Source organism: Squalius cephalus (genome assembly GCF_949319135.1).
Source record: "Squalius cephalus genome assembly, chromosome: 15".
NCBI classification, from domain to species: domain Eukaryota; kingdom Metazoa; phylum Chordata; class Actinopteri; order Cypriniformes; family Leuciscidae; genus Squalius; species Squalius cephalus.
This window is the reverse complement of record NC_137136.1, coordinates 20,810,822-20,835,169: the sequence shown is the minus strand read 5'-3', so window position 1 is coordinate 20,835,169 and position 24,348 is coordinate 20,810,822. Positions and strand designations below refer to the sequence as shown.

At 37.7% G+C, this 24,348-nt stretch overlaps 2 protein-coding genes across 5 annotated transcripts; both read right to left on the bottom strand.

Annotated features, from left to right (window-relative positions):
- Positions 1 to 65: 65 nt before the first annotated feature.
- On the bottom strand, positions 66 to 14,751 carry rusc1 (RUN and SH3 domain containing 1). 3 transcript variants are annotated; one of them, XM_079895035.1, is made up of 12 exons: positions 14,586 to 14,661; positions 10,273 to 13,429; positions 6,923 to 7,924; positions 5,649 to 5,768; positions 5,489 to 5,565; positions 5,284 to 5,301; positions 4,856 to 5,030; positions 3,726 to 3,831; positions 3,562 to 3,608; positions 2,024 to 2,783; positions 1,769 to 1,933; positions 66 to 638 (listed from the first exon to the last, which is right to left on the bottom strand). In XM_079895035.1, exons 2-12 carry the CDS (start codon positions 13,397 to 13,399, stop codon positions 473 to 475), a joined length of 5,763 nt encoding a protein of 1,920 aa, XP_079751161.1. In that variant the 5' UTR covers positions 13,400 to 13,429; positions 14,586 to 14,661; the 3' UTR covers positions 66 to 472. The 3 variants fall into 3 exon arrangements, with proteins under 3 accessions (XP_079751161.1, XP_079751162.1, XP_079751163.1); XM_079895036.1 differs by lacking the exon at positions 5,284 to 5,301 and having other exon boundaries at positions 14,586 to 14,751; XM_079895037.1 differs by lacking the exon at positions 6,923 to 7,924.
- Positions 14,752 to 14,869: 118 nt separating this feature from the next.
- fdps (farnesyl diphosphate synthase (farnesyl pyrophosphate synthetase, dimethylallyltranstransferase, geranyltranstransferase)) lies at positions 14,870 to 20,154 on the bottom strand. Of its 2 annotated transcripts, none has more exons than XM_079895033.1 (10): positions 20,048 to 20,154; positions 19,429 to 19,584; positions 18,947 to 19,087; positions 18,582 to 18,662; positions 17,919 to 18,041; positions 17,605 to 17,693; positions 16,322 to 16,394; positions 16,164 to 16,241; positions 15,927 to 16,061; positions 14,870 to 15,817 (listed from the first exon to the last, which is right to left on the bottom strand). In XM_079895033.1, exons 1-10 carry the CDS (start codon positions 20,051 to 20,053, stop codon positions 15,617 to 15,619), a joined length of 1,083 nt encoding a protein of 360 aa, XP_079751159.1. In that variant the 5' UTR covers positions 20,054 to 20,154; the 3' UTR covers positions 14,870 to 15,616. The 2 variants fall into 2 exon arrangements, with proteins under 2 accessions (XP_079751159.1, XP_079751160.1); XM_079895034.1 differs by having other exon boundaries at positions 14,876 to 15,817; positions 19,429 to 19,585; positions 20,052 to 20,072.
- Positions 20,155 to 24,348: the final 4,194 nt, after the last annotated feature.

Genomic DNA, 24,348 nt, shown 5'->3' with positions numbered 1-24,348 from the left:
ACATATGCATATTGGTTGTTTATTGGACTTAAAATTATGATGAAATGCTGTTTTACGAATATACGTTTTTTGATAACTTTGCGCTGAGCTGTTTAATAAGGTAAGCTTGTGGGCAAGTCATTTGTTATGGCAGAACACCTAATAATAAATACAATATGATGGTTTTATTTTTTGTTAAACTCGATACTTAATCATTACCCATTTCTATATCCAGTTTATCTGTCTATCTATCTTTGTAAAATCTAAATATATATATATTGATAATTTATACAGTAATTTATAATGATTTTTTCCCCCTATATATCACAGAAAATATTCCAGACATCACAAACCAGGCAAGAGGGTCAGAGATAAACAGATAAACACGTAACACGGCTACTAATAACTACGTCTATTATATGGTCTCTTTTTCCTTGTATGCTATCCCCTGATATTTTCTCCACACAAACATACGGTCAGAATTAAAGATAAGTCACATGATAAGTGAAGCATAACCAATGGGAACGAGGCCCTCTTTGTGACCTTGACGACATCGAATCCAGTCGTGGTCCACACCTCCCAACAGAATAAGCTCCTCCCCCTTCCTGAAGCTCAGCTCGGCTCCAGTGCCTGTGTGGTCACACAGAGTTCTGACCCCCCTGATTAACCAGAACACAAGACTCAGAACATTGACAGTAATAGCAGCCGTTAAATAAAATTAAATGATAACAACAAAACCTCTATCTATAAATTCAAATCTCAGCTTAAAACCTATTTGTTATTGCAATATTATCAGTCATAGTGTGTATTTGCTTCATGTACTGCTCACTGTGTTTGTATGCTTACATCTTTCTATGCTGTTGCACAATTTGATATAACTGCTAAACGCAACCGCATTGGCTCTTGTTCTGGACTGGGTCCATATATGACTGTGCATATGATTGACTGTATGATTGTCATGTTATTGTTCTTTATTGTGAAGCATCCTTGAGCTTGGGAAAGGTGCTATATGAATTAAACATATTATTATGTATCATTATTATTATTATTAAAACGATTAAAAACAGGTTTGTCATTTGACTTAAAGCTGAAATACTATATAGAGTGGATATTAGATGAGTGAAATAAATTTACTAAAATGACTAACTGAAATGAAACTAAAACCAAAAAAAATAAATAAACTGAAAAAATAAATGAAAACTATTTAGAAATATAAAAAAACTAATAAAAATGACAAAGTACATAACAAAAAAACTAAACTATACTAACTATTTAATTAAAATTAAATCTGAAAATGTAAAAATAAAAGCTTATTCAAAATATAAAAAAAACTACATTAGTAAAAAAACACTGAGTAAAATGTTCAAAGACAAAATAGATTGTGCTTTATGGGTCAATGAGATATAAAAATTGTCCATGATAAATCAAACTTAATGACTCTACAAATGTAGTGTAAAGTAATAACACATTTTCCTTTCACCTTAAATACGTGCACACATCTTATTATTAAGTTAAATATTTTTAAGGAAAAGCTGTTGTTTTGCAAATATTTTTGGAAAATTCAAAATTATTTTTTAATTATTTCTGAATTCATTAAATACTTAGTTAATTAATTTATAGAACAAAATGAAAACAAAAATAGGAAAAATTATGCCATTGACCTAAATACCAAAGACCCTACAAAAACACACTTCAAAAAAGGCCCTAAAAAAGTTTGAACATTATTCTCATAAAATGCATAAATGTAAATCTCCTAAGAAGAATGTGAATAATCCAATAAGAACTTTACCTCAGGGGCTTTGGCTGATCTCTGGTTTCATTAATCTTTTCATTTTCATCTTCTTCCTTATCTTTGTTTCTCTGGAGCTCTTTCTTCTCAGGCGGAGAAACCTGGCCAAGATTCACTATGTGAGAAAAGACGGATACGCCAGGGGAGAGCCACTGAGATGGACGTCTATAAACAGAATACAAAGATCCGTCGCATGAATAAACCTGACACAAATCTGAAACAAACTAAACTGACATTTAAAAAACATCATCAAACCTGCTTGTTGGTGGGTTGTTGGGGCTCTTAGAAGCTCCAAAGAGCCGCCCCATACCCCAGGGAACAGCTGCTCCACTATCCCACAAGGAAAGATCCTCTCTTGGTTGCTGCCTGTTTTCAACTGGACTTTTTGGATTCAGTGAGAAGCCTGTTTTGAAGTCATCTGGTGAGTTAGGACCTTTAATGTCCTCTGTGTTAGTGGCCAAACCAAAGTTCTGCCCTAAACGTTCCCCCAAACGCATTACTGCCCCCCAGCCTTGCTGAAGAGCCTGGCCTGCCTGCTGGGAAAGGCTTCCGACATTAAGAGGTGCGGAGATCTCATTCCCGTTAAACCATGATAATGGCGGATTGGCTTCCTCCTTGGTGCTGCTTGATGACAGCGAAATTGGATTGCGATAGGCTGACACATCAAGAACCTGACTTGTGAGACCTGAATTAGGGTTGGTGTCTAAACCCAAAATGCCAAGGTCTTGCTCTAACATGCTTCCAAGATTATGGCCATTTCCTTGGAAAATCCCCTTGGGTGACAAGTGGAAGCTGAAATCTTCATTTGGCGGGCTATATATGTCAGAAGTGTGACTGGCTGGGGTAAGAGTTGGGGAGGAGGGGTCAAGGTGGTGATGCTGAAACAGCAGGTCGAGGTTAAAGGTCAGAAGAGAGAGAGGCTGCAGTAGGAGGAGAAGCTCCTCAAAAAGAGGCTGGCAAGAAGTGAGTGACAGACGCATGAAGGAAGTGGGGCGATAATATGTTTCCAACACATCTGCGGGACAGTAAAAAAGTTATTACAGTTATTATTATTTCAAAAGTTAATAAAAAATATTATTACTAAAAAAATTATTACATCTCGTCACTGGTTAAATTAAGATCTTTAATGATACTACAGTGACCTTTCATACATCCCTAAAAAAGTCCTAAAACCTGAAAATGAGTTAGTATTCAAACTTCCAGTTGCACTGTCAATGGGTTTTTGGTTAAAGGCACCGTATGTAACTATTCTAACTCAAACTTTACAACTTCTAGATTTTAAAGGAAGTTCGAAAGAGTCGTCGGAAGTGACGGTGAAGTCATGTGACTGGTGTAGTTTGTTTATAGCATAACTTTAGCTTTTTACTTCTGGCTATTGTATTTAGGCTTCAAAATTCACAAAATTTTATTTATAAAGATTATCTTGATGAACAAAACAAGTAAGAATAATGACTTTTTGTTTTTCCTGTGGTAATCAAAACACCAGTTAAAAAATCTTATTGGCTTTTTGTTGAGGGTACCAGGGTGATGCTCACTTCCTGGTTGGGCTACAAAAACATGCCATTACTGCAGCATTCTCTGAGAGCCGTTTTTAGCTAAGTTGCATATTGTTGTTAGTAAATTTTGATCAATGTGAAATGATTTGAAGAAAATAAAAATGTAATGTTTGTATTTTTACAATCCATCATTGGCATCACAACCCCAGAGCTGATAAGATATTGTTCCAAAAACTAGCTTAAGACGGATTTTCCAGCACGGACCACTAGAGAACAACAGTAAATATGAATGCTTACCACTGCAGGACTGTAGATGCGAAAGCCAGTAATCCAGAAGCTTGACACTACATGACAGATTAGAAGAGAATAAGAATAAGTGGAGAAAAACAAGAAGAAAGAGACACATTAGTCATTTTGCCAATGAAATCATCTTAGATAGACGGAGGAAAGTTCTGCCTTACTTGAGAAGGCCAAACAGGAAGGCGTTGAACCTGTGTCTGCTCTGCTTAAGCTGGGGAAGCCCCCCTACTTTAGTCTGGAGGTTGTGCAAAGCCTGTGTGCTTGGGCCTAAAGGAGCACCATAAATGAAGAGAAAAGATTTTTTAAAGAAACATTTAAAGGTGCAGTATGTCATATTGACAGCTAGTGGTTGAAATGAGTACTGCAGTTTAAATTCAAAATATTGGAGAGAGTTGTTTGCCCCGCCCCCTCCTCAGACTAGCTCACACGGGTTGCCAGATTGAGGACACGCAACAGGAACGAGCGCAATTTACAATGGAAGGCGACAAGGTAATTTATCTGCATTTTAATATGCCTCTGGTCATAGAGCTTTTTACATTTACATTTATGCATATCAATTTATGCATATATGTATATAAGAAAATCACTCCTGGAACATGTATTTATTTTAAGGTATTTGATGACTGAATAAAAATTTTATTTACTTTTTTTAATTGAAAAATTTAATAGAATCTGTAATCTCTGACCAATTTCATTTGCTGGATTCCATGGCTGCAATACGCAGTGTTTTCCGGCAACTGGCAACCCGGGATGTCGAAATACTATTGGGTAAATTGGCAGTGGGCGGGATCACACAAACCAAAACAAAAACATACATTCCGACATAGAACGCTCATTTTGAAGTAGAATAACTCAAGAATAGTTTTTTCGGAGAAACAAGAATGTGAACTTAGCATGTTTCCTAAATAACTGCAAACATAGTAGTTTAATGCTTTACTACAGTCAAAAACATTGCATACAGCACTTTTAAGTTGCATTTAAGCAAATCATTAATTATTTTAAATGCTAGGAAGGGCAACAGAATGAATGTGTACAATGCTGTACGGTTTATTTAAAATCATGCTTAAGCTGCAAAAAATATGACACAATGAATATGAGCAGCAAAAACAAAAAAACATTGAAGGAGAAAACCGAGGAATATTTAAAGATTGGAAGTATGACAGAGATGCATGAGTCAATACTGCAGGGATTCACAGTGCCAGAAAAGAAGAGAATGAAACAAGTTTGAGGATGAAGGAGAGAGAAAGAGAGGTAGAATATCAAAATTTTATATTTAATCCAGGTCTTATACCTGGTTTGGTGGAGGCCTGAACCAATCCCCAGGGTGAATTTGGCCTTCTGCCTGCAATGAGGTCACTCTGGTGGGGCTTGAGTCCATCACAGAGAAGGCTGCGCAGGGCTGGACAAAGGCACTGCAGTACCAGACGACCCAGAGAGGGATTTACACTGCTGTCTCCAGAAAGAGTCTGTCAAAAGGGGTCAAGAAAAGGGCAATGGAGGATAGACAGATAAAAGAAAGGGAGACAGACAGAAAGAGAAAAAATAAAAATGTGCAAAGCAATGGAAAAAAGAGATATGGGATATAAAGTATTTCAAATGAATAAAAAAGGGTAGAGTGGACAGAGGGAGCAAGAAATAGGAAAAAGAGGTGAAAAGGTGCATGAGGTTAGTGTGCAAATAAGTAATTTGCAAAGCTCATGTTTATGGACTTTGATGTACCTTATTTACTGAGTAAAACTGGAGAAAGAAAAAGGAAGAGATAAGCCAAGTGCATGGAAGTGGCATGGAGAGAAGGAAAAAAAACAGGTAGGGATTTACTAATTTTAGATCAAAATGTGTATGTTTGTTTTTTCTGTGGGAATTTTTCTATGAAACTTAAGTGGGGTTAATAATGCCAAGTTTGAAAAGTTAGCACAAAACTGACCTTCTGTACAACAGTCCTGGATGAACTGAATTGAGCCAAAATGGCCTCCACCGCCACACTGACTGAACTGACAAGAGCTGTGTGACAAAAAATATAAATGTACTATTTTCTTTACAAAAAAAGTAATCATGTAATCATGAGATATACTATAATATATTACTTTTCTTTTCTTGCAGGCATGCAGAAGACAGCCCTTCAGCACTCAGTGAGGTCCTCACATCATCTCCCATCCAGGCCGTTTTCTTCTGCTCAGAGCCGGCAAATGAGAAGCTGCGAACCGCTATTAGGAGGGAAAGACAGCAGGGTGGAGTTAGAAACTCGATTAACGGAAGATAATGTATTACAGTTGATCCTGATTCATCCAGTGCAGTGCATGACAGCAGTTTGCGAGGATTGTGTATAGATCTGATACAAATATTCATGAATAAATTATGAAAGATATTTATTCATTCAAGACATATTTGGATCTGATTTGACATATTTAGGTTTGTCACATGCATTACCATAAGGTAAGTGAAAAACAAAACATGCTGAGCAGCATAAAAAAAGAAACACCAATTATAAATGTAAAAAATTACACATATATATTATATATATATATATATATATATATATATGCACTATAAACACAAAAAGCAAAGGTTAAATGAAAGCAAAAAGGATATTTATATATAAAAAAATTATTACAGCTACATTATGTAACTTTTTTGTTAATGGGCGAGTACATTGTAAATCCATCTTCCAAACAATGTTTTTGCCTTGGCCTATAATCATTTACATTTTAGAGTCTGGACAGATTTTAACGGAAAATGCATACGCCTTCGCCCAGCATTAATTCTGTGCATGTTTACGTCATATTCATAAATAAGAGAGAAGGTCAGGATACTACTATATGTAATGGAAGGTGCATAAACAGTTTTTAATCTCTAAACCAATTACTACTTTGGTCTATTTGTCTTTTAGCCAATACTAGCTGAGTTAATAGTTAACTATAATAGTTTACACTGTTTCAGTCTGATGGCCTCAAGTCATCAGATTTATCCATGCAAAAAGTACCACTCACGTAATTACCAAAACAATGTTCCTCCACAAGTAACTTGCTGCATGATTCATCCGCTGGAGGGTCAAAAGTTACATACTGTAGTGTAGCTTTAGTTAATAGAATTTATAACAAAAAAAAAAGACACTAACAGTTGAACAATAAAAAAAAAAACATGAAATAAGCCATATATTATCACTTTCAGAAAGAGGTTGTGATGTCATCATGCAACGGACAACCACATATTTCACACTGTAACAGACACTGACAGTGCTACAATATCCACAGGATTATGAATGAGACACACAGACAAACAGACATAGAGCTTTACACACAAAGAAAGTGGGAAAGAAGTGGAAGAAAGAAATAGAAATGAGAATGGACTGATTTCTTACTCGAAGTGAGCGGTGGTGGACTCTGAGAGTGAAGTATGGGAACCGATGGCTCCCGCAGAGGGGCTTGAACAGGGGGAGTGTACAGATAAGGGTAGTAAAGGGGTGCAGCAAGGGCAGGAAGGGTGTGACTACGAGGAAACAGGGGTGAGCAGAGACGGGCAACATCTGTGCCTGGAACTGGAGGCCCGGACCTGTGGGGAGGTGAGATCGCTCCTACGGGGGACAGCCGTGGTGGGGCGCCTTTATGCAAGGGGCAGTTTTTGGGGTGGTAAAGATAGTAGGCAGGGAGAGATACAAGCTGCTGTTTGTTCATTAGTGTGTTTTCATTGCTGTCATAAAACGGGTTGATTGGTGGTTTTGAGTTATCAATGTTGTCTGAGTTCAAATCAAACAGCGAGTCGTCATCTTTATAACTGTTTTTGTTCGCATAGCTCCTATTTTTGAGGTTTCGCATAGTAATGTAAGTCTGCATGTCAATGTTTTTGTATGGTGTTATGTCACCCTCAGTGAGTGTGTTAATGTTAGTTGCTGGTTCAGGGTCAGTGAACAGCTTCAGGGTATTTCTTGTGTATTTGGCATCACTGTAGAGTGAATCATTATTTCTGACTGAATCTACTTCATTGTTATACTCAGGACAGAAGTTGGTTTTTGTGCCGTCAGGATCATGCCCACAGATGTATAAAGAATCTAGAAAGCTGTCAGCATGATTACAGCGGTGGTACAGAGAATTCATGTTACCACTGAGATCATTGTCCTGTTTACAGAACAAAAACGCATTGTTTTCTGGCCCAGCACAGTACAGGGAGTCTGTATAGTCATTTTTGCTGCAGTCAAAAGTGGAATTTGTGCATAATGGGTTTGAGATGTTCATGGAACCCTCACAGTGGGCAACGGCATGATTCCTGTTAGTGTCAGTGTGGTAAAATTGGGAGGCTTGTGACAGGGAAGCAGAGTGCAGGTAATAAGGTGAGGTCAAGGAAAGGGACAGGGGAGGTGAGGACACTTCAACGGGAGCATTATGGGAACAGGAGTGAAGAATTATGAAAGTATAACAATAGAGAAGATTCAGAATCGAAAGGATGGGCAGAATGGTAAAACAGCAAACAGTAAAGAAAGAGGAAGAAAAAGAGAGAATGGAAAAATGTTAGTGTCATTTTGAAGAGAGAGAATGCACTTGATGAAACATGATAGAGAACTCCTTCAAACATTCAATATGCTAAAGAGAGTATTTTCTGTTATAATAACCCATACAAACATTAGAACACACAACACAACATGACACAGTGTATGGGGAAAGTATGTATATTATTCACTGTACAAAGATGAGAACATTTATATCATAATACATTTAATGTGGATAGCACATTTTATGAAATGCAACTCAGTGTTTCTCTTAAGTGTTTCACATAATATTAAAGGAATAGTTCACTTAAAAATTTAAATATTGAAAGATGAAAGTTTTTTTCCTATTATGGAAGTCATTGGGGTTCTGTCTGGTTACCGACATTCTTCAAAATATTTTCCTTTTTTAATTCATACAGGTTTGAAACAACTTGAGGGTGAGTAAATGATGACATAATTTTCATTTTTAAGTGAACTATTCCTTTAAATTAAAATAGAAAAAAAGAAAAAGACTAACTATTTTAGCCTAAATAAACAAGGCACAAGACAAAATTGCATTAATTGAAAACAAAGTAAACTGTTCAACAATTTCCTCAAATAATTTATAAAAATAAAAAGTACTCAATCCATGAAAATGTATTTAATACACAAATTCCTTCTTATAACTGCACAGTACAGAGTGCCACACCCTTATATCTTTTCTTTGTCATTATTAGCTACTCAAACATCCTACAATCTTTTATGGCAGTATATGGTGTGCAAAGCCTAACAGCACTATATCTGATCCCTCAACATCCGACCGGGTGCAGAAAAGCATGCACTCTCTGTCTAGGATCTCACTAGTAGCTGTACATGGATCATATTACACCTGCAATAGCAACTTTGACTTAAAAGGCAAGCTACAAGACATATGCATTTCAGGATATGCTCTTTCATAAGCACAATATTGACAATCACTTTCTGACTCTTATCAGTAGATTGCATGTTTCATTTCAATGAATTATGGTGACTAAGTGTTGTAAAACTGAACCATCCACCTGAACTAAATTTTTAATCATACAATACATACAGTATATATAGAGTATTATGATTTACTCACATAAAACCATTTTATTTTACCTTAACATGTGCTGATCTCTCTCTCTCTCTCTCTCTCTCTCTCTCTCTAAAATGAAGTCAGTTTGACTCAGTATTTCCTGTTTCCCTGTTGCTGTATTGTGATTGGTGTAAAGGTGAGTCACGCCTTTCCTACACTTAAAGGCATATGGTCATTTTCTTGTGCCAACTGATAAAGTCAAAATACGAGTGATGATGAGTGTAATGATTCACTAAACAGAAATTTTGTAACACAAAATGATAACAGAGACACAAGTTGAAGAACTAACAACAAAGTGTTTCATTTATAAATGATAATATCCATGAAAAAGATGAATATCACAAATTTTGCCAAAGCATGAGTTGCATGATAAACTTGTAAACAAAAATGAGGGCTCCTCCAAATGTACTTGCTACTCAATTTACAGGCACATTAGAGGCCATTTATATCTGTTGTCAGTGAAGTAACCTGATCCAAGCAAATTTGCCTTTTCCATTGGGCAGATAAAAAGTGCAGAAAGGAGCACAGCAAAAAGGAAATTGCAAATAATAAAAAGCGATAATAACAAGCATAGGAGTATCAAATTAATAAAAGGAGACAGCAAGGCATGTCAGAAAGATGACAAAGTTGAGGACAGAAGCAGAAAGGTTTGGGATGTGCATCACACTATTGTCTGAGACAATATTTGTGATGGTAATGTATCATTTTAAGGGAAATGCCAATTCATTTGACTTAGAAATTCATAGAAACTATTGACTGAAAAAATAGAAAGGTTGACTGAGGAAATTATGACAGAATGTGTGGCATGGCAAGGGAAGAGAGGATGACAGAAAAAGGGAATTAGCCTGCTGAGAAGATGAATAATTAAAAGGCTTTGTGACATCATGAAAAAACAACAGAGCATTAAGCTTGCTGCATTCTGAGATTCCCTCCAGTCTTGCTCTGCTGATTCATCTACCCATCTGCCTGTGTGACTCTCATCTTGGCTCATCACTTTCCATGCCATCAGAGCATTGTTCTTTTACTTTCTCTTTAATATTCCACTGAATTTGCACTGTTTAATGATGTTGATGAACCTTCTAAGACAAATCAGGTCAGAGAAAACAAATATATTTATGAAATGCAACTTTACCTGTTGTCCTGGATTCCAAAGTCCACGCTCCATCTGCCATTCCCCTAACTTCCACTTCATCCTCGTCTTCCATCATTTTGGTGTGAACAGCTTTATCTCTGTCATCACAAATAGTCCTAAGGCTGCCTTCGCTTACTGAACAGCCAATTTGTTGGGACACTTTGGGTTCTGCTGGGCAAACATTTTGTATATTCAGGCGGCACATTTCCCTAAAGAGGGACAATGAGACAGGAGTGGGTGGCGGCTGAAGAAAAGAGGCTTGTGCTTGGGAGGTATATTCCCAGCCATCCCCATCAATTTTTTCTCTTCTCCATTTGAGGTTGTACAGGAAATCAGGGTCTGGGGTGATGACAGTTGGATCGGGTTCTGGTTGAATAGGGGCTGGATTGGAGCTCTGTTTGCTTCTGTTGCGTAATTCTTTAAATGTAGTGACTTTTAAGCCTGAAGTTAAGCCTTTTTGTAATGTGCCATCATTGGACAATTTTCGCATCTCAAGAGGTGGCGATTCTGTTTCTGGGGTGAAGGCTATCAGCCAATCAAATCTATCTGGGCGAGATGCATTGGCAGGTAGAGTGCATGGCTTAAGAGGGGGAAGTTCAGGAGGATTGGAGACAATTGGTGGACAAGGGGGCAATGGTCGTGGAGGTGGAGGAGGAGGGGTGTCTGAAATCATAGAAGTATAATCAAAACTCCCAAAGCTAACATTCGGGATGTTTGTATTGCTAAGATCAGTGCTGTAATATGAGTTGGGAGATAGGCTAACATTGGATCCACAACTGCAGCTATGATTACAGTTTCCACCATTTCTCTTACGTCGTCTTGCCATTTCTGTGAAGGATGTTGTCCTGATTGCTTCTTTCTGTTCATCTTTAGAAATGTCCTTTTCACTGAGAGTATCTAATTCCTTTACACCTGTAGACCTGTCTTTCTCAAATCTGGTTCCTTCTCTCAATATGGAGTGCAACCCCTTATCTACACCATCTTCCTTGTGTGTTCTGTTAACACTGATTTTTCCAAATTGAGAGACATCAGACATTGGCGGTTGCTCATTCTCCAGGACTACATCTACACAGACACCCAACTCGGGACTAAGTTTAAGCAATTCAGCTTGGGTGAGGCCTGCTAGTGCAAGCAACTTTCTGATTTCCACATCCAGAGCATGGAATGATGGAGGGGGCAGGAGTGATGGTGGAGGTGGAATAGCTGGAGGCGATGACATTGCAGGTGGAGGTGGCAATGGAGGAGGTCTGGATGTTGGTGGTGGAAGGGACAGAGGAGTCTTTTCTCTTTCAAGCTGAGCAAGCCTTTGAGCCTCTAGACGGGCTATATGACGTCTTCTAGGAGGAGGAATGGGTGGTGTGGGGGAGACGAGAGTAGGTCTGTCTGTATTTAGGGAGAAGTAGGGCACAGGCTGTGATGGAGGAGGAGGAAGGGCAGGAGGTTTCAAGGCTGGGGGTGAGGATGACAGTGCAGGCAAGGTAGGAACAGGGACCCTTGAAGAGAAAGGAGTGGTGTCGCTGGTGGATGAGACTGAGAAGGCATGTCCACTGATGTTCTCATAAGTGTGTGTTTCTGGGTGAGCACTCACATGCCTTGTTGGAGGCTTTGGGGGCCGGGGAGGAGGATCCAATGGCGATGAAGCAGTTGAATCAGAGGCAGGGGTTTCATCAAGGTCAGAAGGAGCTGTCAGATCTACCCCTGCATCAGAAAATTCCTGGGAGTCACTTGATTTGTTGCTTTTATACAAATTCCATGCAATGTCAATGTTGCCCATTTCATCCAAAACCCCAGTGATATCCTCACTGTCAAAGTCTAACCCTTCCTCCTGAAGTTTCACAAGATATGCCAGCTTAACCTCTTTGTTGACCCTCTGAAGCTTCTGCTGGTGATCCAATCTATCTCTGACAATCATCTCACCACCCAATTCCCAATGTGCCAGCCTAACAATGCGGTAGAACAGATCCATTTTGCCCAACTCTTCTATGGAGTCTAAAAAATGGAGGAGATCCACTTTGATACATTTTCCTTCTTCTGATTTCTTGCTCTCTGTGTAGTCAGAGGAAGGAGAGCAAGGGGCTGAGGGATAGCCTTCATCGGAAGAGCAAGGTGATCTTGCAGGGTTGAGATCTAATGGTAAGACATTGGAGTGAAATGTAGGGCAATTAGAGACCGGTGAGCGAGAAGATGGACAGCTTTCAGTGGCCTCTTGGTCCTGTGATGACAATGAAAATGTATCAGGGCAGTCACACTCCAGATCTGAGCAGCTGCTAATGGATGTGGAAGAAGATGAGGTAGAAGATGTGAGGGAGAAGTCTAGCATGGATTCTGGGCAGTTGCAACTAGAAGGGACAAGAGTATCATCATCTTCATCATCTTCATCATCATCATCATCTTCATCATCTTCACCATCACAATTGCCGTTACCATTGACATCAATATTGCCATTTACATTTACACTGCAGTCATCATTTTTTAGGTCACCACCCTCTTTTTCATCCAAATTGTCATTTTCCTTCTCTATCTCCTTCACTGGGATGTCATGAGGTTGCTTTACTTCTGGCTCACACTCGTCTTCTTTGATGTCTTGTTTTGGAACTGCCAATTCCTTCTGAGGAGGTGGCGGCGGTAGCTTCATTTGTTGCCTGATGTTTACAGTGTTATTGTTGTTATGGTTGTGATTAAAAAGGCTGTTGCTATCCTGAGGTGAATGACCATCACAACACAGACAAGGTAGACTGGGCTCATTGCAGTTTGGATCCACAGCTGGGGCCAGGTTTGATACAGTGTGTCCACTTTTTGGTTTTAAGATTGCTGGAATTGCGTGAGCACCTTTCTTCTGTGGCCGCACCAGTTTGGACTGAACCACTGGGGCTCGTGCACCTTGACCGGGGCCTTTTAACTTGGAAGACTCAGGTGGTCCCCGAGTGCCACGCCGAGGGGATGAAGATGCTATGTTCATGTTTTTGTCATCCCTCTTAGCCCCTTGGCTTGGTTTGGCCTCTGTGCGCCTATTGTCAAACCTGCGGGAACGTGGGGGCACAGAGGGACGAGAGGAGGGGTGCATGGTGGTATAGTTTTTATGTGCCTGATTATTATTTTGATGTTTGTCTAAGGAGTTTGTAAACATATGGGGTCACATCCTGGACTTAGTTAGTACCTGAAATATCAAAAAGACAGATTCTGTTTAGAAACACAAAAGCAAAAAATAAAATCAAATAAATACCACCTTGCTTAAGAGTTCGGACAAACATTCCTCATAATTTAACATAATTTGGTAACTTTTATAGATAAAGTATTTATCTGTTGTTCCTGGACTAATATTAAACATCATTATTTTTTTCCAGTTTCTCAGAACATCAAACTATACACTATTATGTTTGACTGAAACACAAGTACCAACTGTACACCACCATAACCTACTACCATAACCTTTTTTTTTTTTTTTTAATTGCTGGCATTCTTAGTACTAATATTACATTTTCTGTTTTACAAATAATATATAATTGTAATAATATTGACATAATAGGCCTATATAATACTTATCTATGTGTGTTTGTGTGTGTGTGTGTTTGGATCAGTATTTTGTGTACTGTAGGCCTATTATATCAATATTATAGCTTTATTTCAGAGTCTTTTATTGTATTCTCCCAATCCATGGCCTCAGAACAAATTTGTTTTCATTCTCGCAATTCTTACGTTGTTTGGAGAATAATAATATAAATATATGCTCATGCCTAGAGAAAATAGAACGTGCTGTCGCAAACTGTAGCTTTAACATATCCAGAAATCTCTTAATTCCACTATACAATATCTATATGGTTTTTCTCTGCGGGAGCCATGTGGAGCAGAAAATCATAGCAATAACTAACGCTGTTTTCGCTCTTTATAAATACCGTGGGCAATGCACTGCTCGCGCCCAATGTCCTTGGATACAGAGGATGTAAATCTAGGCCTAGTGAGCGCTTTAGTAGGCTAAATAAACTCATGATCGACATAAATACATGAACATCCTGTTCTCTTTTTAATGTTGGTGGCTATTATATTAAATATTTAAAGAGCGTTTTAAAATGATATTTTAAGATGTGATGATACGAGTTGTGTTGACACATCCTCCGTAGACTTTAATGCTACTGTATCAATACGTTAGACTAAAATTTCACATTAATAACGTATCGGGTTATGATATAGCTTCGAAGTATTTCCATACAAGCAAAACTAAAATAAAAAGATCAGCAAATAATCAGAAAATTCGTCAATAAACCTATAATGCATCAAATCTAGCGTACAATGTAATACAAAAAACACGAATTTACCCAATTCCCAGAAGGATATAAAGGGTGCGTTCTTCTTGATCTCGATCTCTATTCCACCGCACAAGCCATGACTCTGAAATTATTATATGCCGTAATTCTCTTTCCTCCAGTCTATCGCTCCGTCATCTAACCCTCCCCTCCTCTCTCTCATCCCATCCTCGAGACCACACCCCTCCCTCAGCAGCATCTCTGGAGTGCTGCGCGCGCGCCCCCGCGGCTCTCACGCACGACTCGACGCTTCTCTTGCACACACTCATTCAAACACCTCACAAAGAGAAATGCATAGTAAAAAACGTTTCTCAGATTTGTTTATTTGCACATTTCTGTTTTTCTGTATTCTACATTTACAGCAATATTGGTGATTAATGATCACCTGACTGGACACTTGACAGACATTCTGGTAGTCTATAATAAATGTACAGTACAATCGTTAATGTGACAGGTTTCACTAAAACAAACCAACAAAAAAGCTAGAATTCCGAAGTAAACTGCCCTGAAGTGCCATTGTGTTCTGCTTGGAAAGATATTTTCTCTAGGGTATTTTCTTATTATTAAATAAAATATTTTATGGAATATGTGCATCTGTCCACTGGGTTGGTTCTCATACTTACAAAAAAATAAAATAATATATTTAACCATTTACTTATTTTTATTTTATTTCCTTCTTTACTCTTCCAAACATGTTGACAATAATACAATGCAAAAGCTGATGAAAATATATGGTTTATATATGTACCTCAATTTAAACACTGACAGATGTACTATTTGTAGTACAATGCCTGATCTCTGAATCACCCGATTGCATTTTTGATGCAAGAATAAAAGAGGAAAAACAAATAATGATGCAACATAATCAGACTTTTTTTTAAATGCTTCTAAATTATTGACAGTATATTTAAAGTGCAGTTAAAATCTACCATTTTCATATTCCAGTAAAATCCCTCACTGCATATTTATTTGACCCTGAAGTCTGTGTGCCTAAAATACTCAACTCCATTGTTCAAGACCCACCACTTCCCTGAACCACACCCTCATTTGTTCCTCTTATATATTTTCTTGGCAAAATTAAGAAAAACAGCATGAGGCAGATTCTTGGCATGAAGTTGGATGAGTTTTTGAAGGCGGTGATAGCTCTCCTCCTCATGTTGATGGTATCGGATAGGCATTTCCAGAGTATCATACAAAGCCTTGACCCTTTCAACACTTTCTGCATCACTACGCCCATAACATGCCTGAGAGAAAGAAGACAAGTCAGAAAACCGTTAACTCTCCCACATTAATGTGTTCAATTTTTGCATTCATTATATTTGTTTGTCATTCAGCAGCCCCACACTTTCTCACCTCTAGTTCTGCCCTTTGTTCAGGTGTCATGATGCCCAGTGCAGTCACCACCAGCCAGCTGCATTTGTTGTCCTGTATATCTGTGCCGATCTTTCCAGTCACTGCAGGATCACCATAGCAATCCAGGTAGTCATCCTGTCATTGACAAACATGTTATGAATGCTTTGAGATATTGCAACCAGATCTGATTGAGGATACTAGGCTTCAAAAGTGTTGCTTTATACTAATACTGTATACCTGTATCTGAAAGAACTCTCCCATCTCAAGTAAAATTGTTTTAGCATTGTTGTGTTCAGTCTCATTCTCAATCCCTGCCTGTAATCAATTAAAAAAAATTATCACAAAAATACTTCTTTTCACAAAATATACACAGAACACATGTATGCATAACTCACCATGTACATGGCTGCAGCCACAGGGAGATAAAACGAGTAGAATGCAGTCTTGTATTTCACAATGGCTTTGTACCTGAGGCAAATATATTGTAAATCAGTCACGGATAGGCAATTGGCAAATAATAAGCTATAAATAAATCAGCAAGCAAGTATTTAAAGGGGACCTATTATGCCCCTTTTCACAAGATGTAAAATAAGTCTCTGATGTCCCCAGAGTGTGTATGTGAAGTTTTAGCTCAAAATACCCAACAGATTATTTTTTACAGCATGTTTAAATTGTCACTTTTTGGTGACCAGAAAAACGCAGTTTTAGTGTGTGCCCTTTAAATGCAAACAAGCTGCTGCTGCCCGGCCCCGGGGGGCAGAGCCTCACGAGCTCGCGCTCAGTGTCAGAACAATCTCATCTCACGGAATTATGATAATATCAGAAACTCTCAGTAACAGTGTTCATTTCGACCCGGAGTCGAACAATAATGCCTACAGAGTCAGAGTGCTGTATGGAGATGGAACAGGTATAGTTTAGTTTAATTACATTTATAACGTATTTGTCATCTGCTTGTATGTATCCACTATTATTAGCCTACAAGTCTGCTGTTTCGGACCAGGTCCGAATGATGATCAAACATATACTGATGAGTTTAATAAAGTTTATTGTACATCACATAAAAGATGAAGCGTCATTTTTACTCCAGAAAATCAATGTAAGAGCTGAGTAAACACAGTATAAGAAGTGCGCAAGTACATAAACGAATTTCGGTAGAGTTGAGGGAGCATTTTCTTTGAAAACAAAATAATTCCACCTCGTCTTCAGCGGCTGCCTCAGATTTCGGGAGTAAATAGAGAGAGCTATGTGGGCTAATACATCCAGCCACACAACACCTACAACGTTTGGAAGACATTCTCGTCAGTGCAGCAATGGTGGATGTGTACAACTCGATTAGGGCCCGTTAAAGCGTAGGGTGGTGATGGCGCAGTGGATAAGACACATGCCTTTGGTGTGAGAGACCCGGGTTCGAATCCACTGTGTCCAATGTGTCCCTGAGCAAGACACTTAACCCCTAGTTGCTCCAGAGGCGTGCGACCTCTGACATGTATAGCAATTGTAAGTCGGTTTGGATTAAAGCGTCAGCTAAATGTAAAAATGTAAATGTAAAACGTCAGTGACTGTCAACACTGCCAACACACATTTATGTCCAAACAGCATGCAAAAGTGAATTTTGCATAATAGGTCCCCTTTAAATTGTCTGTGCCCTAAGTTTAAAAAGTCTAGCTCAACTTCTCACCTCTCCATGGTGAAGCGATCAAGGTCAATTTTGTGTGGAGGTGCAGTCATCAGATCTAGAGTTTGACCTAGCTCTGTCTGGAAAGAGGTCTGTAAGGAAAAAAAGATTCACAACTATGCCTTTATCTATTAAACAATATGCAGCTAATGTGAGGTCTGTAAGGAAAAAAAGATTCACAACTATGCCTTTATCTATTAAACAATATGCAGCTAATGTGATAGAAACAGCTTAACAGTTTTGTGTACCTTTGTATGATAAGTTAAAATGTGCGTACATGTGTTATAGCAGACTAATAAACCTTTTGTGTGTGTTACCTCAGTAAAAAGCTCAAGCAGATGGACATAGTAGCGCTGTCCTCTGCAATGTCTGCGAAGAAGGCGGTAGATCGCCCCCTCCAGGAGAAAAGCGTCATTAATGGCATCCAGACCAATACCTTCCTGCCAAATTCAAAGAGCACAATTAGCACAGTAATACTGATATACACTACTGTTATATAATATAACATAATAAACGTACAAATATAATACTTATTCCTCTTAAACAACTATGAATTGTCAATCCCACGATCCATACCAATTTTTCTTTAAATCAGACACAATAATACTGATTTTTATTTTTATTAAAGGAATAGATCCCCCAAAAATGAAAATTCTGTCATCATTTACTCACCCTCATGTCGTTCTAAACTTGTATGACTTTCAGTCTTCTGTGGAATAGTATGTTGATAACCAAAAGGTGTGTGTTCCATTTTTGACTGTACAGTGGAAGTCAATGGGAACCAAAACTGTTTGGTTACCAACATTTTTCAAAATATCTTCTTTTGTGTTCCACAGAAGAAATAAAGTCATGCAAGTTTGGAATGATGACACTTTTTGGGGTGAACAGTGCCTTTAACAGTAAAAATTGAATAATCATGATAAAAATTATTAATATTCTTGTGTTTGAAAAAAAAAATGAAATGAGCATTAATCAGTTACCTTCTTATACCAACAGGGTTGACCCCTTCTTGTCATGGATGCATCCATGATGTCATCAGCCACCAAGAAAAATGCCTGAAGCTGTGAAGAAATCAAAAAGTTTTGCACTGCACTATTATCTTTTTTCTTAAAGCTACACTGTGTAGGATTTTAGGATTACGACTCGCTCGTATGTATTCTAAATGGCAGATTCTACGCTTATGAGAATACTTGATTAGTTGGTAGAAGTAATTACACATTAATGAGCACATATCATTTTGAAAGAACAAAGTGTTTTTTGCAAAGAATCAACATAAAAAATTAGGTGTAACAGTGTAGTTTTAATTTTTTCCACAATTGCAATTTATAGTTTCAATTTTACATACTAGTTCAATGCACCATCCAACCAAAAGGGCTCTGTGAGCTTCATCAGGTGGCAGTTCAGAGGGAGAAACTAACTCCCGTAAAGAACCAATCACAGACAAGCCTCGGTTTCTCTTGCCTCCAGGGGCATTGTACCGAAGCACCTAGAGAAAAATGACACATTTCACAAAACTGACAAATAATACAATAGATTCTGTGCAGAGTTGATTCAGAATTGTTTCAGATCTGTTCTGGAGTTTTAAATTCCAAATGCTTTGTGAGCAAGTCTCCATGTGTCTCAACTCTAGCATAATTTGTTCTTTTGAACATTGGCATGTTCTTTATGTCTATGTACCAACACCATGACATTGACATTTGGTTGCTGATGTCATATAGTATACTTCTTAAATAACATTTCCCATTAGATAATCAGTGCAGCCTGTCATCTTTTATCTCTTAGTCTTGCCCATGTTTCTTCAGTACTGGTTGTGAGCGTCTACTTTACCTCTCTGAGTCTGTTGAGGGCATCGGTGAGAACTGGATCAGTGAAGTCCTGCTCTGTAAGTTCAGACACCAGATTTTCAAATTCCCCATCAAACAGCTGAGCATCCGACAACATCTTTCCTTTCTGCTGGACACCTTTACTGCACCTGCTGTCACCCTGAAGTGATGGAGCACACAAATACAGTACACAAATGTACAAATGATATAGACATAAATACAAAAATTAGGCAAACATTTGACAACATGATTACTGTATGATTTGGAAACAATGAAAATAATATATTGTCCTAAATTTAAAATACATACTAACAAAAATAAAAACCTACAGACAGCTTATTGTTCATGCGTTGGGTTTAATCCGAAGTAAAAGCCTGAGTTTGCTTGCTTGCTTTTATGTAACATTGCCAAATTAATTACCGTATACCAATTTTATGAAATAACAGCAAGGAAATTACATAGCACGATAAACATAACATAAGCAATTCAACTCTCAGATGTAAACATGATCGCATAAACTTTGCTAGCTTCGCTAAGAGCAATATGAACATTATTCAGATAGTATTTAAGATTTACTCATTCACTGTACACTTTTATCATGTAAGAGGTTTACTTTGACTTACCAACATTGGGAATCTGTCCTTGCCCAGACTAAGTTACTGACACACACACATATCTGTGTGCTTTTATTTCACATGCCGAATGCAAAGTAAAGACGGCCCATAAGATCGAAGGCGTACCACATATTGTAGTTTTTCTGTACATTTGTTTCGGTTTAAAGTTTTAATTTTTAAACTTCAAGTACCGAAATGCTTTGCGCATGATCTGTTGGGGCGTGTAAGCAAAAGCTCATATGACATCACGAACATCCATTGGCTGACGTAATCGAACGAGGATGGGCTCCAGAGAAATTAGCCAATGAGAAGAAACTATCCAGGACGCAAAGGGTGGAGTGAATGCAGGTGAACCTATCAGATTTTGGCAAATTATCTCTTAGCATCAAGGGTGTAACTTTGGTTTGAGAAGTGGGGGGGACACAAAATGGGGGAACATTTTTTCGATTTGAATCCCATTTCCTGCATTTACATACATTTGGGGACTATGGTGATACAAAATAATTAATAATAATAATTTTGAAAATAATTAAGTTGATTTATAAATTCTGCCAAAAAGAATAGTAGGGTACTAAGTATAACAAAAATATGTCTTACTTTTTTATTGTTTAACAGGGGCCGATTGCCAAGACATGAGAGAATCATTTTATAAAGTCAAAAATGTTCACTATTAATGTTTTGTGTAAATAAAATTTAAATAAAGTGAGACTCAATTCCCACTGTAATGTAGAAACAACATAAATACAGTATTTAAATAGCCTAGGCTAATTGTTTAATAGCATCTTTTTATGAATGAAGGCCTGTATCACTGATATTAATATAGCTACCGATGTCTCGATGAAAATTATTTTTTCCCCCAAAACATTTATTAGGCTTCAAAAATATAACTTTTAATTTAAGTGAACTTTAAACAATCTTCACTTAAACCCATAATAAATGTCATATTTACCCAGGGCTGGATTAAGAATTTCCTGTGCCCTGGGCATCAAGACTCAAGGCCCCCCCATAGTTAGGGGGGTTCGGGGGTATGCTCCCCCGAGAAAATTTGGATTTCTCTGACCTACATATGTGCAATTTAGGACTTTTGAAGGCCAAAAAATTATAAGAAATAGGCTATTTAAAACCTTGTCATTAGATTATTTGTCAATACCTGCTCTCTCCTCATCTTCATATTTCTTATTCTCTCAGTCTTCTTATCCTGGACTATTTCTTCCCCTCCTAAAGCTGAACTTTGACTGATAGTCTTTTCATTTCCGTCTGTGTCAGTGACGAAAGTAAACATAGGCTCAACTCAACTGATATTTATACGTTTTATGAATAATTTTCTTAGACAAGTTAATTTACTCAAGGCTACCTGTAAGTCAGTATTGCCATTAGGAACCTTCTGCAAGCTTTGGAATTTGAAAACGTCTGTTTTTAAATGTTAAAAGTAATTTTAAATAATAGAAATTATAGGCTTGCCCTAATGGTTAATCCGGCCCTGTATGAGCCTTTCCTGTCTTAACCTTATTCAATTTCTGTATATTTCGTACCTGTTATCAAATAGTAGTCCGCACTGCATAAATTATAAATTACATATAGATTAATCCTTATTAAAGCTACAAGTTTTTCATACAATGATTTTCTCTGTTCCCTTTGTTCTTTGGTTAACTTTACTGACAGAGAATTAGTGGCTGCTGTCCCTTTAAGATCTGCCGCTGACAGGATCTCACGCATTTGATTTTCTCATTTACTCTTGACTTTCATTTAAGATTTTATTTAACTCATTTAAGAATGTTCTTGTGAGGATACTCGACAAAACGGGCATTTTGGCATAACTTACATGTGTGTGTTATTGTTTGATTCTGGCGCGCTGTCTGTGCGTCGTGTGCGTACGCGTCAGGAGCGCTCCCTGCTCATTAGAACTTTCATTGAGCTATTTTTAGAGTGTGGACGCGACGTTCCTGGACGCGACAGCTCACATCGGCACGAGCTTTCTTTGTCCTGCTCCTCCGTGGCAATGACGGTGTGCGAAAAAAAAAAAAAAAAAAAAAAAAAAAATTGAAATTGAAATTGAAAGTGGGGGGGACACAAAGTGGGGGGGACACAAACGGGATTTTGAAAAGTGGGGGGGACATGTCCCCCCTGTCCCCATAGGAAATTACGCCCGTGCTTAGCATAACCATAGACAGTGACCAGAAAGCTGGGCCATATAGTGAAACTGACGCATAGCTTGTCTAACGGCAGATGAAGTAAAACCGTAAATCTCTGTAAAGTCCTAATCATAAATACAGTGCATGTTCACAATAACGGTTTAAATAAATAAAATAATACATGTTTTACCTCTGATATAAACATTTAGATTAAATATGCCATTCTCATTAATGGTGTTAAACACTTTAACTACATGAAATAATTACTGAGAAGTTACAACATTTTTATATTCAATAAATATAAATATTTGTTGTAGATGCAATGCTTTTGAACACTTCTCCTCTGGCATGCTGTGTTTTAATGTTTGAACTAATTGCTTATGATAATAGCAGATTGTCTGAGAAAATGGTTTCGTGCAAATAATGCACAACAAGGTCTATCTGTTTCCATTAAAAATAGAAATCAATTAAAAATACTATTTGGCCAGTGGAAAAGATTGAGAAAAAAATTCTCTGAAATGTATTTTACACTATTTGATTTATTCATTCAAAAACAAGGCAAGGATAGGCTACTAAATTATTTGTATTAATAAAATGAGAGCATATGAATAAAGCGGAGCGGTGTGATGCTTAAATATAAGTTAAAAAACTTAAACATACGTTTAATTTATATAAGTTTAACCCCTTACTAGTCAGCCCCAATTTTGGCAAGTGATGCATACATGACATACCCAAAATAAAAAGGTAGCTGCTCAGAAGTCATTCTGAATTGACACAACCAATATATATTTAAAAATCCAACCCTTGAGAGTTTACAATTCAAGACTCAAAATTAACCAGACTGTTATTAATATTGAGATAAATAAGCTCAAACATAGAAACAAAAACAACAAATATTAAGAATATATTTATTAAATGTATAAAAATTTTATGTGAATTTAGGAATGCAACTTATAACCACAACTAAAACATGGGGATTTTTTAAAGACAATCATCCCGCACATCCTATTCTATAATAAAATCAGCTAATCGAATATTCGAAAATCGTGACTCATCCCTAATTAATATAGTGTTATTGTGTAAGTGGATGACATGACAAGCAGCAAAAGGCAGTGCAATTTGTGTGTAAGTGGGGTCAAATGTCCATAGCAAATTTCAAAATAAACCAATGTAGCAGCATCATAGTGTAAACTACCAGTGTATTTGTGCAAGAGTCAATCAGCTGCCCTTAGGTTATTGGAGGGTGGGGGTGGAAGGAAGAGGCTCTCTATGATTCCCCTATAGAAAGTTAAGAGGATGGATTTTTGGGAGATGAGCCTTCCTCAACTGTGGGAGGAAGTGCAGAGGTTTTTGGACTTTCTTGGCCAGGTTCAGTTGTTGGTGTCGATAGATCAAGATGGGTCATCTGTGATGTGGATACTAAGCAACTCCGTGATCTTGACCTGCTCCATCATGCTGCTGTTGATGTGATGATTGTCAACGATCACCTCTGTAGTCATTTGGGTGTGGAGAGATATGATGTTGTCCTGTCCGTGTCTGTGAGTTAGATAAACAACTGAATTATATTCAGATAAATAAACACAGAAAGCACACATTACTCATTTTAAATCACACTTTTCATCTTGACATTTGTATTAAGATGCTAACCATCTTAAACGAGCTTGCCAAGACTACTGCAGTTCTGACCACAAATAATTTTGTTAATAACTCAAAAACAGCCATCTTTAACTAAAATATTTTTCCACCATACAGTATACCTGTTCTGTTATGTAGGTGAAGCCCAACCACTATCAATCGTGACAATCAACCATAATTGTCTTAAATAACTCCATGACTACCACTATAAAGATGATTTGAAATCATTTCTTTGTTTTGGTTTGCACTCTTTTTAGCTGATAATTAGTCTAGCTTACTTGTAGCCTAGGTAACTGTTAGCTTGCTGTAACCAACCTGGACATACCGTTTACCGTTTACCCCGTGATTGATCCCTTACTAGTCAGACTTATTTCCTGCTGTCTTCCCGTTTAAATATTTTTGCCGTAACTTAATTATCCCGTATTTGAATACTCTTTGCTTAGTTTATTGTGTATGTACCGAATGATTATTTTGGATTAGCCTAAGCAACATACCGTTAGACCTCTCACGCATTGAGCGTGAGACTCACGCAATTGACACTTT